This window comes from Euleptes europaea, chromosome 4, assembly GCF_029931775.1.
Source record: "Euleptes europaea isolate rEulEur1 chromosome 4, rEulEur1.hap1, whole genome shotgun sequence".
NCBI classification, from domain to species: domain Eukaryota; kingdom Metazoa; phylum Chordata; class Lepidosauria; order Squamata; family Sphaerodactylidae; genus Euleptes; species Euleptes europaea.
Window position 1 is genome coordinate 33,167,251 of NC_079315.1, and position 18,691 is coordinate 33,185,941.

The 18,691-nt window shown below is 44.6% G+C and overlaps 1 protein-coding gene across 2 annotated transcripts in view; it reads right to left on the reverse strand.

The window, feature by feature from the left end:
• The window catches only part of TEK (TEK receptor tyrosine kinase), a 78,031-nt gene that overhangs the window by 49,865 nt on the left and 9,475 nt on the right, over positions 1 to 18,691 (reverse strand). For both annotated transcript variants that reach the window (XM_056848634.1, XM_056848633.1), the window contains exons 2-6: positions 13,288 to 13,599; positions 9,276 to 9,386; positions 8,097 to 8,252; positions 4,964 to 5,095; positions 3,619 to 3,759 (exon numbers count right to left, since the gene is read on the reverse strand). In XM_056848634.1, the coding sequence (XP_056704612.1) occupies positions 3,619 to 3,759; positions 4,964 to 5,095; positions 8,097 to 8,252; positions 9,276 to 9,386; positions 13,288 to 13,599 (852 nt within the window). The remainder of the gene's footprint in view (positions 1 to 3,618; positions 3,760 to 4,963; positions 5,096 to 8,096; positions 8,253 to 9,275; positions 9,387 to 13,287; positions 13,600 to 18,691) is intronic.

Below are 18,691 nucleotides of genomic sequence, written 5' to 3' on the forward strand. Positions count from 1 at the left end.
CATGCTTATTGATCCTGGAGAGAATAGGTATGCATCACGACCAGTATCCATTTTAAATAGTAGCCATGAATACCCCTCTCCTCCATGAACATGTCCACTCCCATCTTAAATCCTTCCAAGTTGGCAGCCATCACCACATCCTGGGGCAGGGAGTTCCACAGCTTAACTGTGCATTGTGTGAATACTTCCTTTTATCAGTTTTGAATCTCTCAGCCTCCAGCTTCAGCAAATGACCCCACGTCTTAGTATTATGAGAGAGGGAGAAAAGCTTCTCCCTGTCCACTCTCCCTGCACCATGCATAATTTTATAGACCTCTATCCCCTTAACCGCCTTCTTTCCAATCTTTCCAATGCTTTAACATTCCCCCGCCTTCCAGAAAGCTTGCTTTCTAGTCCCCCTGCCCCTCTGTTCCTTCCATTTTGCTGGTGCTGGCTGCTGTGTGTGCTCCTCTTGGGATCCTGAGCTGACCTGCCTGCTGGAATTGGATCTATCTAACTGGATTATAATTCCCTGACTGTACCTGCCTGTTTCCTGGTGATCCCTCCCTGGACGTGGAAGAGAAGAGATCTGCCTGAGCTGACCTGCCTGCTGGAATTGGATCTATCTAACTGGATTATAATTCCCTGACTGTACCTGCCTGCTTCCTGGTGGTCCCTCCCTGGATGTGGAAGAGAAGACATCCAAAGTTTGACCCTATCATTTTACTTAATTTGGGGCTTTTCTTGTGGGGGGGGGAGCAGCTTCTGCTCTGTATATTTTCTTTGGGTTGGGGTGGGCTTGCCTGTGTGCCCCCCACCCTCTCACTGTCTGAGGCCTTCATTCCATGGGAAAAATGTGGGTTTGTATACCTTGTGGCATGCCTGGTTACTATTGGGTTTCTCTGTCTGTTTGGGGGTAGGGGGTAGGTGGCCAGCTTCCTGCAAACTACTTTGCTGGCTGTGGGGGAGACCTTGACACTGAGTTAACAGATTGAGGAACTTTGGTGAACTTTGCTTGCTTCCTATTGAAGTCTTGGCTTGCCTCACCTGTGTGGTTCCTGCCTGCGGGGGGGGGGGGAGCCAGTGTAGTTTGGTTGAAGTTGACTTGGGTTCCTAAAGTGTTGCGTCGCCTCACCTGTGTGGTTCCTGCCTGCAGGGGGATCCAGCTCATCTACCTCATGGCAGTGGCTCCCTGGTGTGAAATCAGGCTTCAGTTTTTTTTTGGGGGGGAGGGCTTCTGCTGTGGTTGGCTTGTCTTAGGTTAGGGTTAGGTTTTGCAGGGGAGGGCACTTTTGAATTTGTCGTGGTTGGTTGTGTTTAGGGTTTTTGTGAACAGTCTAGAGTTATCAGTGTGGTTGTCCTTGTTGGCAGTTCTGCTTCTAGGTAACTGCCTTGTTTGTGATGGTGTCTGGTGGTGTTTAACTTTGCACTAATTGTTAGGTAGGGTAGAAGGAAATGGGGTAGGAAAGATGGAAACATTGCTTTTTCCCCCCACGGCTCCTGGGGGGCATTTTTTGAGGTAGTGGTCCCAAACTTTTTGCATTGGTTTTAATGGAGAAGGGGGTTGCCCCCTTCCAGGCCCCATAACTCCAGACCCCCTGACCCAATTCTCACCAAACTAGGGGATTCTTGCAAGGAGGGTCCCCTCAAGCCACCCTGAAACTTTGGGACCTCTACCTCAAAAAATGCCCTCCAGAGCCGTGGGAAAAAACCTCCCATTGGTTTTCTATGGGAGGCAAGACTTCCACTACTTTTCACACCTCTAATTAACCTCCCTTCTTTCTTCCCAAAGAAAGTTTTTTGCACTGAGTTTTTTTTTTGTATTTGGGAGTTTTTTAACAGCTCCTGGGGGGGGGGGCATTTTTGTAGGTAGAGGTCCCAAACTTTCAGGGCACCCCCTTCAGACCCCATAACTCCAGACCCCCTGACCCAATCCACACCAAACTCGGGGGTTCTTGCAAGGAGGGTCCCCTCAAGCTACCCTGATTGTTTGGGACCTCTACCTCAAAAAATGCCGCCCCAGAGCCGCGGAAAGCCACGAATTGCTTTAAATGGCTTTAAATGCCATTTAAATGCCCGAATCGATTCGGGAATGCCAAATTTCAGCCGAATAGCCCCAAATCCGAATCGGGGTGATTCGGGAATTGGTATTCCCGACCCAAATTAAAGCCACCCGAAGCGAATATTTTTTTTTGACAGCCCTATCTGGAACCTCTCCAACACCTCTGTACAACAGAGATCTGCCTGGAAGATGATACCACAGTCCACACTGCACTTATGCTTTACCACTACTCCAGCATCTCTCTTTTCAAAATTACCCTGGTCCTTTCTCACCCTAGCTTCCACCTTCTGATATACCTTCAAGACCTGCTTTTCTCCTACTTCCCAAGGTGCTTTGTGGAGTTTAATCCTAAACAACATTTGATCAGAAAAACATGAAGGTTACCCAAAGGTTGCCTGCATGTGACTTGAGTAATAATTTTACTCTTCGATGTTGCCTTCACCTTTCCCAATGGTCTAGAATGTTCCAGTATCGATTCTGTACAGGCTCTTTTTCATCTGGTCCAGTCTAGAAAGTTCTGCCCACTGCTTAGCCTTTGACAATTTACTTCCAATGGAGAGAGAGAGAAACAAATCTGAGCTTACCTTGGAATGCTATCATGGCCTTTTTGGCATGGCAACACTTTCCTATGGAAGCCCTGGTGTATCTGCAGCTGCCAATGCAGCACAGTGGCAACAGGGCTTCCAGGTGGCAGCTTTCTCCTCGTTTTCCCTGTCCCAATTCCCACGGGAGGAATTCTTCCTGCCCCACTACAAAGGGGAGCTTTTCCCAAGGTTTTTTTTTTTTTTTAACCAGTCATGGACGTATTGATATACCATTATACCGATAGGTCAATTGTTGATTTAAAAAGAAAGCCTCAAAAAGGTCCTTTGGTGGCATGAAAGGTGGGGGAATGGCTGCTATGGAGACTAGGCAGAGAAAATGGCTGCTGTGTGGGCAGGACCTGGAAAATCTAGAATCCCCACACACACCCATGGCCAAGATATTTCCCAAAGCTGTGTAGCAAAGCAGGTTTGTGAAACATAACGGAAACGCTGGTGCTGTGGGAGACATGGGGAACAAAGCTGCTTCCCAATTGCATAGAAACAGGTCAAATAGCGCATGTCTAAGTGATACTCATCTTGAGCCTTTCCCATCCTAGGTATATACTAACTCCACTATGACTGAGTGACTGCCTGGCTGTAGAAGGGTCCTTGACAATGAGGGGCCAAACTAAGTAAGATCCTTTGGAATTCATGACTGGATCTGTGGAGTGTTCTTTAATTGGTAGATAGCAGACAAAGCCCCCTCCCCCATTCAGACCAGAGCCAAGGTGCCTGGGGGTGGGGATTAACCCTTTGTCGGTGTCATTATCTCCAATTCCTTGGAGCTGCTTTTTGTACTGGGGAAAACATACAGGATACCAGTATGTTGAGGGTTTGGTTCCCCAATTGGGTAAACTGCAACGCTAGTGAGAGGGAAGAATTTAAAGTCAATAAAACGGTGCTGAGGAAAACAGCCCCCTCACAGGGGCTAGCATTCTAGTTCATAGTCATTAGTCCCTCTCCTTTACATGCAATTTATTTTTATGCTTTTACCTTCATCACACTGGAGTCCCTTCCAGCCTGAGGCACAAGAACAACCATATGGGTCAGGCAGGCAAAACACAAATGATTTGCAACCGGAGTCTTCCTTACAGTTCTCTTTACAAGTCCTGCCAAATGTGTTTTCTCCACAAGCTATAAAGAATAAGAGGAAAGTATCAGACACATGAAGCATCCACTGTTGCAATGAATATTCACAATAACAATTCTGGTTACCCAAAAAATACTGGATGTGTAAATATATTGTGGATCATCAAACCAAATTCTAAGCTTTTCCAAACAGAGTGCTCTAATGGAATTAACTAAATAATTTGAATGGGGTTGCCTTTGGCACATAGATAATTATAATAACAGCCAAGCTCTGCTTTTGAATGCCATGCAGGCCAGCATAAATTGGCATACCGTCATTCACTGCCCAAAAAGTTCACCCAAATGACCCAAACAATGGCATCAGAGGTAAAAAGTGAGATTATTTGTATTGCAAACATATTAAACACTTTAAAAATAAATGATTCAAAGGTAGGGTTGCCAATTCCAGCTTGGGAAATGCCTGGAGATTTTGGGGGAGGAGCCTAAGAAGGGAGGGGTTTGGAGAGGTTAGGGACTTCAATGCCATAGGGTCCAATTGCCAAAGCAGCCATTTTCTTCAGGTGAGCGGATCTCTAAGCTGGAGATCAGTTGTATTAGCAGATCTCCAGCCACAACCTGTAGGTTGGCAACCCGATTCACAGGTTTAAACTTAACAAAATGTTCATTGATCCCAATAAAAGGCAGGTCCACATCTCTCTCTCTTTCTCTCTCCCTCTATGCCTAACCTACTTCACAGGGTTGTTGTGAGAATAAAATGGAGGAGGCGAGAATAATATTGTAAACCACTTTAGGCCCCTGTTGGGGGAAAAAAAGCAGAGGACAAATAGCTAAATCAATAAATGTTGTTGTGAGTTCTTTAAATTAATTAATTAATTGTTTAATGAAGAAGCACTTCCACTTCCTTCTGTCATTCGAAAACCTGCTACCAGCCACATTTACTGCAGTTGCAATCCCATGCACACTTAATTGGGAGTAAATCCCACTGTACATAGTGGCACTTACTTTAAAAAGTGCATGAACAGGACTGAGCAATGTGTGACTCAGGTTCTAGGCGGAAACTTCTTTCTCTTCCCAGTCTATAATTATATAGATCTCTATTATTTCCACCTTCTGCCAGCTTCTTTTGCTAACCTAGAGCAGGTGCTCCAACACTCTGTTGAGGTACCTGCTGTTTATCAGGCATTGGGTTGGCTGAGGTGGATGCGGTTTGGCACATTTGTATTAAATACATGACAATACTTCCTCTTACCCTTTTCACATGTTTTCCCCATAAAGCCTGGTGGGCAAATGCATTCCCCAGTATCTTCATGACAGATGCCACCATTCTTGCAGTCAGGACAGTGAGAGCTACAATCCGGTCCCCATTTCTGAGATTCACACCCTACATGCAAAAACATAAAATTTCATGAGCAAAATAATAGATTCTGAATCAAAGAGGGCTGTTTTCTGTCTTGTGTTAAAGCTTTTAAGGTTTTGCATGGTTGCCTCTCACTGGGGTGGAGCCAACCTTCCTCCAAGGAGCCTCCCTCCAGCCTCCAGAGCCTTCCCCCAACTTAAATAGATATTCTTCCAATAGAAGGCTTGGAGGAAGGCTTCAAACTTGAGCCAAAAAAAAGGTGGGATATAAATATGTCAATAAATAAATAAATAATCTTTGCTCAGTAGAGAGGTAGTATATGTACCCACACTGGTATCTCTAAAATGAAGGTAACCATAGGTAGGGCAGATGTCACCAAAGACAGGCCACTGGAAAAGGCCACATTTGGCTGTAATGCAGCCCACCAGTCACACATAGTAGCCTGCTAAGGGATCAGTAAACTTCCCGGTTTGTTCTATAAGGCCACAAAAATGGAGTGGGGGAGATGTCAAGTATCTGGCAGACCATAACACATGGCTGGTGAGTCATGATTGACTTGGGGCTTTTCCAACATGCTTGACTTACTCCTGATTTTATTGGCAGTTGATCCACAAACACTGGAATTGGTTTGGGCACAGCTCTTCCATATGTCTGGCCTCCTTATGCATTTTCACAGTTGTGGAGTCAGTTTATTTTCTTTTGCACATGCCTTCAGTAATGAGGATTTTCAAGAGAGGGAGCTGTCGTCAATAGTGTTGTCTTCAGTGTCATCACCAAGGTTCTCTGAATTCCTGGTTTTCATTTTTTTGAAAGATAGTCTCTAGCCTTTTCCCTCACAGAGATATAAGTGGAAACGCATATCTCCGCAAGGAAGAGACTAGAGGCTTACTTTTAGAAAAAAGAAAGCTGGGAATTCAGAGAACCTGCTTAAACTATTATTACAACACTATATTGATATAACGATATTTCAGGGCCTTAAAAACAATCAAACCCAACCAATCATATTTAGGGCAGGGGGAAAGAGAGGGAGTGGTTTGATGATGACAGTCCAATAATTGAAAAGCGGGCTGGAGGTGGGTGGGAGTGGGTGAACACAGAAAACTGACAGAAACATTATGCACAAATAAAATAGCTTACTCAAAATTAGCTTCCAGAAAAAGATTGGGGTAACGGTAGTCTCAAAAGAACCTGGGGAAAACTGGGGGGAGGGACAAAAAAAACCAAAGTGAAAACTGAATGTGTGCAGAAATTAGGGGATAAACCGAAGCCGTATGGGGCCAGAACCTATGGGGGAAAACATGCAAAAAAGCCCTTGATATAGGGTTGTGCAAAAAACCTTTGGGTTCAGGTTTATTGGGCCTGTTTTTCCCCGGTAAATCTGAAATAAGCCAAATACTGGTAAATCACAGTATTTGGATTATTTTCAGGGTTACTGAAAAATTCAGGCCCATGATAGTCTATGGGGATTTTTTCCAAAGCTCCTGTGGGGCATTTTTGGAGGTAGAGTCGCCAGATTTGCAGTGTGGCTGCAAGGGACTTTCCTTATAAGCTCACCAAAGTTTGGTGAACTTTGGGACAGGGGTCCAATTTCATGGGCTCGCAAAGCAGTCGCCCCTATCCTCCAGGTATTTGTGAGCCAAGCTGTCCATCAGTTTTCAGGTTCAAAAGTTCAGCATTGCCGAGGACAGGTAAAAAGATTACAGGCTGGTGCCTCAAAGTCTGGGGCTGCCTTCATTTCTGGGTTCCTTTGCATGATGTCCATACGAATGAGCTTCCAAACAGAGGGAAAAGGCTTAAATGCAAGAGAAATAACGTTCTCCGGACTGGGTGAGCCCCATCTTATAAAGCGCAAATCAGCACACTGCCTGGTTGGTCAGACCAAGTTGGTTCTGATTACATGACCCATACTTCAAAAGGGCCCCAACTATGGGGCCCTAACCAGTCAAAAAAAGAAAGAAAAAAGGGAGAAAACACAGAGCTGTGCCTCTGAGCAAAGGCGAATAGCAGAACCCGAAAAGCTAAAAACCTATTCGGCTTTTTCGGAAATCACCTATTTGGCTTTGGCTTTATCCCCAGGTTTTGGTATCTGGTAAACTCAAATCCCGAAAATTACTAAAATGGCTAATTTCTGGTTTATTTTCAGTTCGGGTTTATTGATGTGCACAACCCCACCTTGATATCTCTCATGTATAGGTCTTCAAAATTAATTATTAATTTCCACTTCTGAAGAAATAAATTTTGAAGAGCTGTGAACATATGTTTCAGCATATGTTGCATTTTATCCTTTGACTACTGTAAAGGAGTAAATGTTGCATATACTAAATGTGCACAGCCTGTGATATGTTGTAGCTTGTCTAATGACTGATAAATGAGCAGCTAAAGCAGGAGGTTTAGAGAGCCTGTGGTAGGTTGCCACATGGAGCCAGCTGGGCTGCAATTAGGTTGGTGGATCACAAGTGACGCAGGGCTGAGTATAACTTTAGATATCTGCAAATGATAGCTAGAAGTGAGAGAATCTCTTGCAGAGCGGGTTTGTAATTCTGCCTTTAGCCTAATATGGGAACAGATGACATTTACTTCATAAGAAATATCCCAAAATGTAACGGGTTAGATCCCATAAAGATGTCTTCATGTGCAACAGTCCATGCACAAGAGGAAACACTAAAATTACTCCTCGCTGTCTGCTTGCACTATGTGAAAGTGATTAAATCCCCACTATCTTTTCCATATGCACAAGACATAGCACAAGCTATTTCTTCTGATACAATTTCAAAACCAAACAGAATGAAATCACATGAACCACTTGTGGTACATCCCATTATTCCAGATGTATGCTGTTGTTTTGTTTTTTAAAAAAGTATTGGCTATGTATCGCTGCAGCTGTTGCTCTACTGTTTATGCAAGTGATGCTACTCTATGTACATTTTCTTCCCCAATTATACATCTCAGGATCCAACTCTGATGTGTACTTGGGCCCAAGGATTCTTATATGTAGTTTAAAGTTGAGAAACAGGTCAAAACTTACTCCGTACTATCAGCCTAGTATAGGCTGAGTTAAAGTGGTTTCCTCCTATGTATCTGGCGGAATAAACCCCCGCATCTTGCAGCTGAACTCCCCTACCAATGGGCACTTTCAGCAGTTCTGGAACTTCCTGCCTGAGGATAGAATATATGAAAGTACCTGTAGAGAAAAGAGCCCATAAAAAAATAAGACTGAAGATGAGAGCAAACATACAGGTGCACTTCCTGGAGAAAGGGACATAAACAAGAATAAAGTTCAGCCTCACCTTAAAATACTAACAACACTTCTGTTTTATTTTGCCACAATAGACTAACATGGCTACCCCCACGTAAATAAGAAAACAGTTCCGGGAGAGTTCACATCTGTATTTTTATTATTTAATGATGTCAACAACAATGACCCTCATGAGTGAAACAGTTATGACAGATAAAACAAAACTTTCACAGTTCCTGACAGTGGAGTGGATCCAACCATCCTTCAAAGATCTTTCCTCCAGACTAAGGAGCCTTCTTTCAAACTAAGCTCTTCCTCTATGAAAGAGTCACTCAAGTTGGAGGAAGGTTCCTTAGGCTGGAGAAAAGCTTCAAAAATGTGCTGTGTGGGGTGGTAGGAAAGGGTTGCTAGCTCTGGGTTTGGAAATACCTGGAGGTTTGGGGGGAAGACCCTGGAGAGTTTGGGGTTTGGGATGGGGAGGGACTTCAGTAGGATATAGTGTTATACAGTCCACCTTCCAAAGCGGCCATTTTCTCCAGGGGAAATTATCTGTGTTACCTGGAGATCAGTTGCAATTCCAGGAGATCTCCAGCCACCACCTGGAGACTGGCAACTCTAGGCTCAACCCCAGTCTCTCAGACTCAGAACTTTTTCACTTCTAATGTTCAGCTGGCAGTACTCAAATGATGAGAGAGATACGGGCCACCTCTGGCAACAATCCAACTTCAGTAGGCTTCTGGGAAGGTTCCTCTAATCTCCAGCATGCAGTATAAAGCTGTGAAGCAGGCATTCCTTGAGGCTGTCCACACAGATGTGTGATGGCAGAACCAGAGCTATTTTTGATAACCCTGGTTCAACCCTTTAATAAGCAGCTGCATGTGAGTCTTCTCACATCACAGCCTGAACTCTATGTAATTTCATCATATGTACTCAGGAGTCAATCAGAATGGAGAAACAATGCCTGGGTACCATTTTTGTAGATCACTGCATCTTCCTCTTTAACCACCTTTCTGTGGAAGGGAATGGTGATCCAGTCTTCCTTGTTTGCTGTAATAGTTAAGGCCACTGGAAGGAAGGAAGCTAAAGCAAAAATAAATAAAAAGAATGTGGATCAGCTGCAATAAATGTTTTCTTTATGAATCTTCCTAAACAGAAGTTAGACTGACACTGAGGGGGAAGGTTGCAGATATGTGCTGTTAAAATTTAACTACATACATTAACTCAATTTATTCAGAAATACACAGGAATCTTGTGGCACCTTAAAGACTAACATTTTATTCCAGCAGAAGATTTCATGGACTAAAGCCCACTTCTTCGGATGCAATGAGTCACCATACAAACATTTTAAGTAGGGGTATGAAAAAAACCTTCTGTTTCTGCCTTGAAAGTCACAACACTTCAAAAAAAGTACTTCAAAGAGAAATTCCAGCTGTACTGGAATTTCATGCTACTTTCCCACTTGGCTTGAACAAGGGATTTCTCATTCGTTACAAAACCATTGCAGAATCTGGGACTGGCCACCTGTTACAGAAGTTAACTAGCTTGGCTTAACTACCAAAGAAGACAAACACTGCAATCCTAAACAGAGTCATGCCCTGGGATTAGAAGGGTATAATAACTTCATTTAGGATTGCACTGTAGGTTTCTTCCCACATATGCTAGCAATAAAAAGGGGCCATCTTAAATTTGCATCTATCATGTTACAATTATGCACAGTAATAAAAAACCTTTCGTGTATCACTTTTGTACGGGGATTGTCTTATATTCAGTGTTGTATTTCTTTCAGGTAAATACAGTAGTAAATGGCATCTGCATTTTTCTTGTTTAGATTTACGTTTACATAATCACATTTCACCCTGTACTTCCTGCTCTGTTTGAACTTTTGCTAACAAACAGACTTCACAATAATACATCTTACGTTTAATTTTAGCTTCCCTGAGTCACCCTTCCAGAGCCTGGCTCTTTTTTTTTTTTTGAACACGTTGTTTAGTTTACCCACACAGTCTGCGGTTCACAGTATTGTTATAATGGAAAGGAATCCATGTTCTTCAGCAGGCTCAGTTCCAATATATTTTTAGCATTGGGCCTATATTTGAGCTATCAGTTCTTTTACAAATACCGCAGGTTCACTATTTAGAGAAGAACAATAACTATGTTTTCAGCAGGATCTGTTCACACCGCTTATTTAAAAGTCTTGGTTCAGAATCCACCACTTCCATGCATCCTCTGTTCCACGCACCTTTTTTTCCTTGACCACTGCTGCTGCTTTGGAGGTAGGGTTGCCAGCTCCGGGTTGGGAAATACCTGGAGATTTTTGGGGTGGAGCCTGAGGAGGGCGGAGTTTGGGGAGGGGTGGGGTTGCCAACCTCCAGGTACTAGCTGGAAATCTCCTGCTATTACAACTGATCTCCAGTCGATAGAGATCACTTCACCTGGAGAAAATGGCCACTTTGGCAATTGGACTGTATGGCATTGATGTCCCTCCCCTCCCCAAACCCCACCTTCCTCAGGCTCCACCCCAAAAACCTCCCACCGGTGGCAAAGAGGTACCAGGCAACCCTACAAAGCAGCCATTTTCTCCAGGTGAACTGATCTCTATTGGCTGGAGATCAGTTGTAATAGCAGGAGATCTCCAGCCAGTACCTGAAGCAGAGCAGCAAGGAGAGGGTCTGTTTTTAAACACCAGGGCGCACAGGAGCTTTATTTAGGAGCCTTGTCTCCCGATATTTGAACAGAGTTGCTGATGAAGCCGCCGCTGCGGCGGTGAAAACGTTAAAGTTAATCCGGACTGCGTTTCGACCAGACCTGTTCTTTTCCATCGTCTTCTGATTTAAATTCTATGTATGAAGTCTTTGGGACTTTTGTAATAAGATATAGACTACTTCACTGAAGACTCCTTTGTGAGCAATCATTGTAGACTCCTTTGGGAGCAACGCATTCTAGAGTTGTAACGTGATGTTTGTTGTGTTGTCTCACTTTTGCACCTATTTTCACTTACACTAAAGTTGTGTTTGCATTCTAAAATTTGTTGTCGATTGGTACCTATTTTTCTTTTGAGTACCTGAAGATTGGCAACCCTATTTGGAGGCTACTCTCAGAGCTCCTCCTTACCGAGGGGCTGAGTAATAGCATTATCAGATGCTAAGAGTAGTTGCATTTGATAGTGGTTTTGGAAAGCCTCCTATGTACGCATAGCTTGGGAGTCATTACTGCCCACTGCACTGATAGTGCAACCCTAAATGGAGTTATACTCTTCTAAATCGAGTAAATCCATAAGGTATAACTTTGTTTAGGATTGCTCCCCAAGTCTCCTTCTGTAGTTGTTGGAAATCTGCTGCCTCTTGGGCTCTCACATTGTCCGCGTGCTTTCCAAGACACACTTTCCAGCATATCTTTGTGACCATGAGGGCTAGAAAGTTGCTTCTTTTGAACATTGAATACCAAGGTATTTAGGAAGTGGAAATATATGACCAGTACCGCATTATGTGGCGTTGCTAAACAGTATACATGGAGCCCTGTTTATACTTCAGGGTTTAGGTTTTTATGGTAGTGTGACTTCCAAAATGCACCAATGCACAACTTACAAAACATCTTTGATTTAATTTGATCCTATCCCAAGTTAATACTTGCCAGTACTTAATATATTTTTAAATCACCAATCTAGGAGGTATTATTTATCTGGGGAGCTCTCTTAATCTTAAAAAAACAAAACATATGCCATCTTTCTGTCTAATGGGCATCTAAGAAAGTTGTACAAATATGATGTAATGTAAACAATAAACAAACAAATTATAAATCATAGCAGCAGTGATCATTAAGCTTACCGTATATACCCGTGTATAAGCCGACCCGCGTATAAGCCGAGGTGCCTAATTTCTCCCCAAAAATGGGGAAAAATTAGGCACCAGCGTATAAGCCGAGGGTCGGCTTATAACCCCTCCCCCCCCCCGCAGGCTTACCTGGGCTCCCGGCAGCAAGCGGCGCGGGCCTGGCGGCGGCGGCGGCACAACCGGGCGAGGGCCGGGGCAGCCTCCCTGCAGCTGCAGAAGGCCGCCCCAGGCCGCTCTCGCCCGCGAGAAGCGGCGGCGCGGCCGGGTAAGGGCCGGGGCAGCCTCCCTGCAGCCGCCCCAGGCCGCTCTCGGCCGCCAGAAGCGGCGGCGCGGCCGGGCGAGGGCCGGGGCAGCCGCCCCAGGCCGCCCTCGGCCATGAGAAGCGGCGGCGCGGCCGGGCGAGGGCCGGGGCAACCTCCCTGCAGCTGCAGGAGGCCGCCCCAGGCCACTCTTGGCAGCAGGAAGCGGCGTGGGCCCGGCGGCGGCGGCAGTAAGTTCCCCCCTCCCTCCTCCCCCCTCCCCTACCCTACCGTATTGACCCGCGTATAAGCCGAGTTCGGCTTTTTCAGCCCTTTTTGGAGGGCTGAAAAACTCGGCTTATACGCGAGTATATACGGTAGTTTAAAACAGCAAGATGATAATCAAGAAGGCAATTGGTTTGTAAAAAACAGAACCAAGAGAAAAGAAACAATTCAACCACCAAAACCTCAACCAAACAGGCTTTGCCTAGGGCCTAAGAGGCCCCCAATCTTGTTCAGTCTGTGGGCACTTTAAGAATTTTGACAGCAGGGAATGGGAGCCCCACAGAATGGCTGCCATGGAGGGTCAGGGCCAATCACAAAATGGGTGCCATGCCATGGGGTACTGCAACCAGTCACAAAATACTGCAAAGTTGCAAACCAAGCTTCCTTCTGCTATGAAGATGGCTGCTTCTGGGTTCTCCTGCTCCAGTGAAGTGGAGGAAAGCCAGGACTGGCCCTTTGTTCAGGGAAGAGATAATTTAGGGAAGAAGCAAATGGGCACCAGGAACCCCTCATTGGGCATCATGGTACCCATGGGCACCATGTTGGGGAATTACTGGCTTAAAAGATGACAAAAAGGTATTTTGTACTGGGTCGTGGAATAAGAATGCTTCAAATTACATATAGTACCTTCTTGTGGCATCTTCATTGTGTGTATCCTTGTAACTTGATCTTTGAATTTTCCTTCACAATAATAAGCGCCAATGCTTTTATCGGATTGTGCCCTTTGCCATACCACCTTTTTTGCTGTTCCTCGTGTCTCATCTTCAGTCACTATCAGTGGGTCTTGATGCTGGTTCATCAATGCTTCATAGTCTCGCCCAATGGTGAGAGAATCTGGGGACCACCAGCTTGGTGCAATACAGACTAGTGATGTCTCTGAATCAGCCACAGTAGGAAGAGAATTGATAAACATCAAGTCCAGGGCTGCTTCCACATTACCTGCAAATAAAGGAGGACGTGTTATTGCAATAGTTGAAGAGTCAATTTATCTTTTTGTTTCTGTGAGGTCCACTGAATTTAGGATTAAGGTTACGGCAAAACTATGTATTATACTTGTTGCCAAATCTGCATTTACTGAGATAACATGAATTGGGGGGAAGAATGTATTCATCCCATCACTGACAGTTCTCATCCTACAAATGCCACACTCGTACCCTAGGACAGTATTTCCCCTAGCCATACTTACCACTAGTTTTGACGTCTAAGGGGAAAAAAAACATTTAAAGCTCTCTGGATGGCTATTTGCAGTGAAAATCAACAACCAAGGAAAGTGTGCAGATGCCTGCGCAGGGTGACTCACACCAGTGCCGGGGAGGGGCGCAGCAGCGCAAGCCTTGCATGCCAACGCTGCCTCTATGGCAGTGTTTCTCCAGCGAGAGAGCTTGTGTCAGCATCTGGGGGGTGTTCCGAGGGGTGGAGCTGCCTTTAGGCAGCTTCCAAACCCCTTTCACCCCGGGAATGTACCATTTTGCAAGGCGTCCAGTTACTCCTGCAAAACAGCTAGCACAGCCCTATGAAACTCAATGGGAGAGTTTCACAGGGTTTCTTTTTAAATGCATTTTTATTTCTATTTTCTGCAGCCTACCTACTCACCCCCTTTAGGAATGGGTTACCCAACTCTCCGGTGGTTTGCAAGACCAAGGTGGTTGAGGAGAAACAGGAGAAGCTGTGGCAAATCTGTGTTTCCCTCAACTTAATGTGTGAAATGGCATTGCCCAGTTTACTTATTTTCTTCATTTATACCTCACCTTTCTCCCCCAAAGTGACTTTAATTGTTCTCCATCTCATCCTCACAATAACAACCCTGTGAGGTAGGTTAGGCTGAGAATGTAACTGGCCCGAGGTCATCCAGAAAGCCTCCATGGAAGAGTGGAGATTCGAACCTGGTTCTCCCAGACTGTAGTCCAACCTGCTAACCACTACAACACAATTTGCAGTAATGCTATGAATGAAATAACACACACAAAAATTATATACTTCTTCAATGATAATTGCTATGAAATTTCTATGTGAAGTTACTTTACAAGTGGGTCCTAAAAACTACAGCAAGAAAGTGCAATATGTTTAGAAGTGGGTCCCACTGTGAAAAGTCTAAAAACTACTCCTTACCCCCATGGTTTGTTTGAAGAGAACACACTACCAGAAACAGTCCAAAGCAGTTGCACTATACATGTCTTTGTTTACCAGGATCAGTCCTCTTTTCCTGGTCCCTCTCTCTGTTAAATCACTGTACCTATTTTTACCTTTTGGAGATGCTGTCAAAAGTGTGACATACTAGGGATTATCTCCCTCTCCAGAGTCTCCAGAAGTTAAATCTCTGCTTGGAGCAGATGCATCTTTTCTCCAGGACACATGCATAAAATACATATATATGTACATTAATATATGTACATATATATGTACATTATATACATTGTTGTCTATAGCTGAATTTTAATCCTATGATGCTGCTATAAAATGTAAGTACTGTTTAAGGGCACCTGGGTAAGGTTGCCAGCTCCGGGTTAGAAAATACCTGGAGATTTTGGGGTGGGGCCCGAGGAGGGTGGGGTTTGGGGAGGGGAGGGACTTCAATGCCACAGAGTCCAATTGTCAAAGTGTCTGTTTTCTCCAGGGGAACTGATGTCTATTGACTGGAGATCAGTTGTAATAGCAGGAGATCTCCAGCTAGTACCTGGAGGATGGCAACCTGGAGGTTGGGAACTAAAACCGCCCCCCCCCCCCAGGTTCATCCAAGAGGGTAGTAACCGCAGAATTTGCAACTTTGATTTTGAAACTTGCTTAAGATTATAATAGGTTGTTTTTCTTAGAACACTATCATTCTAACAACCTAGGTTCTCCTTTTTATGGTGAGTACCTGGAGGATGGCAACCCTAGGCTGTGTCAAGATGGAAGGCTTTTGGGAACCCATATACTGCTTTGACCTTTATAGAACTAGGTATTTTGAGGGGTTTTTTCTAGAAAATATTGCACTAAAAGAAAAAAAAATCTTCTTGGCTTTTAAAATAAAGGAGAGCGGGCTACTGACTAGTAACCAAAAACTGATGGTGAAGTAAACCCTTCATGAGTGCATTTTTATAAAGGAAAATATAATGAAACAGTTCAGGAGGTCGCTTTCACAAGGGAATAGAACTGTAGTCTATTGCCATGTTTATGCTGCGCTGTGTTCTACCTTTGTTGTAATCTTAAAAAGGTAAAGGTCCCCTGTGCAAGCACCGGGTCATTCTTGACCCATGGGGTGATGTCACATCCTGACATTTTCTAGGTAGACTTTGTTTTATGGGGTGGTTTACCATTGCCTTCCCCAGTCATCTTCCCTTTACCCCCAGCAAGCTGGGTACTCGTTTTACCGACCTCAGAAGGGTGGAAGGCTGAGTCAACCTTGAGCTGGCTATCTGAAACCAACTTCTGTCGGGATTGAACTCAGGTCATGAGCAGAGCTTTGGACTGCAATACTGCAGTTTACCACTCTGCGCCACGGGGCTCCTGTTGTAATCTCACTCCTCTTGTATTGTTTATTGGATATCTTATGCTGTTTGATCAGTTTTTAAAAAACATTTTGAATCTGCCCTTAATCTCAGCAAGAAAGGGAGGCTATAACTGAAGCAAATAAAATTAATTCAGCAATGTGTAATAATGGCAGAGTGGGAATGGGTCTTCAGCAGTGACCCTTGTTATGAAAACACTGGGTTTATAAGCATGTCCCATTGCTATTTAGGACATGTTGGAAAGTATATGCTGCTGTTTGAATGGTGTTATGATGGTATGAATCCCAGAACAAGCATTTGGTTTATTCTCACATCCATATTTAGATTCAGCTGCACATAGGGTGGTCAGCTCCAGGTTGTGAAATTCCTGGAGATTTGGAGAGGAGGGACCTCAACAGAGTGTAGCGCCATTTGGTCCACCCTCCAAAGCAGCCATTTTCACCAGGGGAACTGATCACTTTAGTCTGGAAAGCATTTATAAGTCTGGGACATCTCCAGGGCTCACCTGGAGGTTGGCAACCTTAGCTGCACAACTTGTACCCTACCCACTATGGGCTATAATGTGTCTCCTGAAGGTTGCAGAAAGCTGCCTGGGTTATAGAAGCAGAGGGTGTGGACCTAGAGGAAGACTCTGAACAAGACCAGTGAATTTAACATATGCACTTTGGGCTCCTATCCAAGGGAGGAGACACCTTTTCCCTACCAGCAGTTTTCTGCTGATGAAAAACGAAGCTGAAGCACTCACCACTCCCAATTTGTCTGCCCCAGTCCTACCCTGTAATAACTTTGTGTAACCCCAGTTTCTCCAACCAACCCTCACTAAGGTTGCCAGCCTCCAGGTGGGACCTGGAGTTCTCCAGGAATCTCTCCAGATTACGAAGATCTGTTCCACTAGAGGAAATGGCAGCTTTCCCAGGGTGGCCTCTGCTATCATATCCATGCGGAGCCCCCCGCCCCACAAATTCCACCCACCCCAGGCTCTACCCCAAATCCTAACCTTCCCAGCTGAAGGCAGAAATGATGGAACCTGGGTTGGTTAATTGGAAGGGGGGCGTTAAAGAGGAGAAAACAGCAGTGCCTTCAGCCCATTGCCTTCCACAGCTTCTAACTGTGTGTGTGTGTGTGTGTGCTGTTGCACTCGTCTTGTTTGTGGCTTCCTAGAGGCACCTGGTTGGCCACTGGGTGAACAGGCTGCTGGACTTGATGGGCCTGGGTCTGATCCAGCAGGGCCTTTCTTGTGTTCTTATGGGTGGGGGGGAAAATTACCAGTTGGCAAAAAATACTTTCAACAAAGAGGGATTTGAAATCAAGGTAGGAAACCTTTGCATTAAAAAACCCTCAAATATTAGGCAACACAATTAAAGATGGGAACCGAAGATATCAGATTATTTCTCTCTTCTGCAACTGCAAATCCCACCCTCAGTCTTTCTTGCAGTTCAGGGGCTCCCTGTGGTAATGCTGCTGATCTTTAGGGTCTTGTAGATCTCCAGAGGTTACAGCCCTACTTTATGTTGTTCTCGCCACAGAACATACTTTTATCCATTTTCAGGGAAACATCTCATCTTTTCCTCAGAAAATTTATCTTTTTCTCTCATCATTTACCTCTTAGATTCCCTCTCAGGGACAAAAAACACACACGCGCACAAAACCCCAACCCACTTTCCCTCACAAACTCCACTAGGGGGCAAGGCACATAGCTTTACATTTGGATGCCTAATGGAGAAAGAAAGCCTTCTGAAAATAATTGTTCTAGCCATTATGATAAATGTGTTTAATACAAATTGTCACTGAAAGCAAGACCTGTTCTAAGATACTAGCAACACCACTTCTGAAAAGCAATGTTGCATTATACATTCATGACCAGATTTGTGCGTTTGCTACCAGTTTGTTGCTGCTATTTATCTTTTATGTAAAACCTTATATCAAACTTGTAAATAGTCACTTGCTCAGTCATAAGCCTCCAGGCTTCTAAGTAATAACATTCTACATAACTAGATATCATATCTAATTAACATGGGGAGCCCCACTGTGAAGACCAAAAAATCTGCAAAGGAAAGCCATCAAGGGCCAAGACAGAGCTTTCTGCAGACCTGGAGGAACCCCTAGGTTTGCAGAAAAATCCAAAACATAAAGATGGGGGAACCCTCAAAACCTTCCAAGTGACATCAGCCTAGACACTTACCTTGCAGGGAAATGTTTGGATGACATTTTAGGTTGCTATAGAAACCAAAATTTTGGTCTAGTTCTGTGTGGTCCCCACTAGGAAGTAATGTATGTGTGTAAAGTGCCTTCAAGTCGCAGCTGACTTATGGCGACCCCTTTTTGGGGGTTTTCATGGCAAGAGACTATCAGAGGTGGTTTGCCAGTGCCTTCCTCTGCACAGCAACCCTGGACTTCCTTGGTGGTCTCCCATCCAAATACTAACCACGGCTGACCCTGCTTAGCTTCTGAGATCTGATGAGATCAGGCTAGCCTGGGCCATCCAGGTCAGGGCCACTAGGAAGTAATGGGGGATTTAAACAGGAGATAGGAGAGGGAAGAGG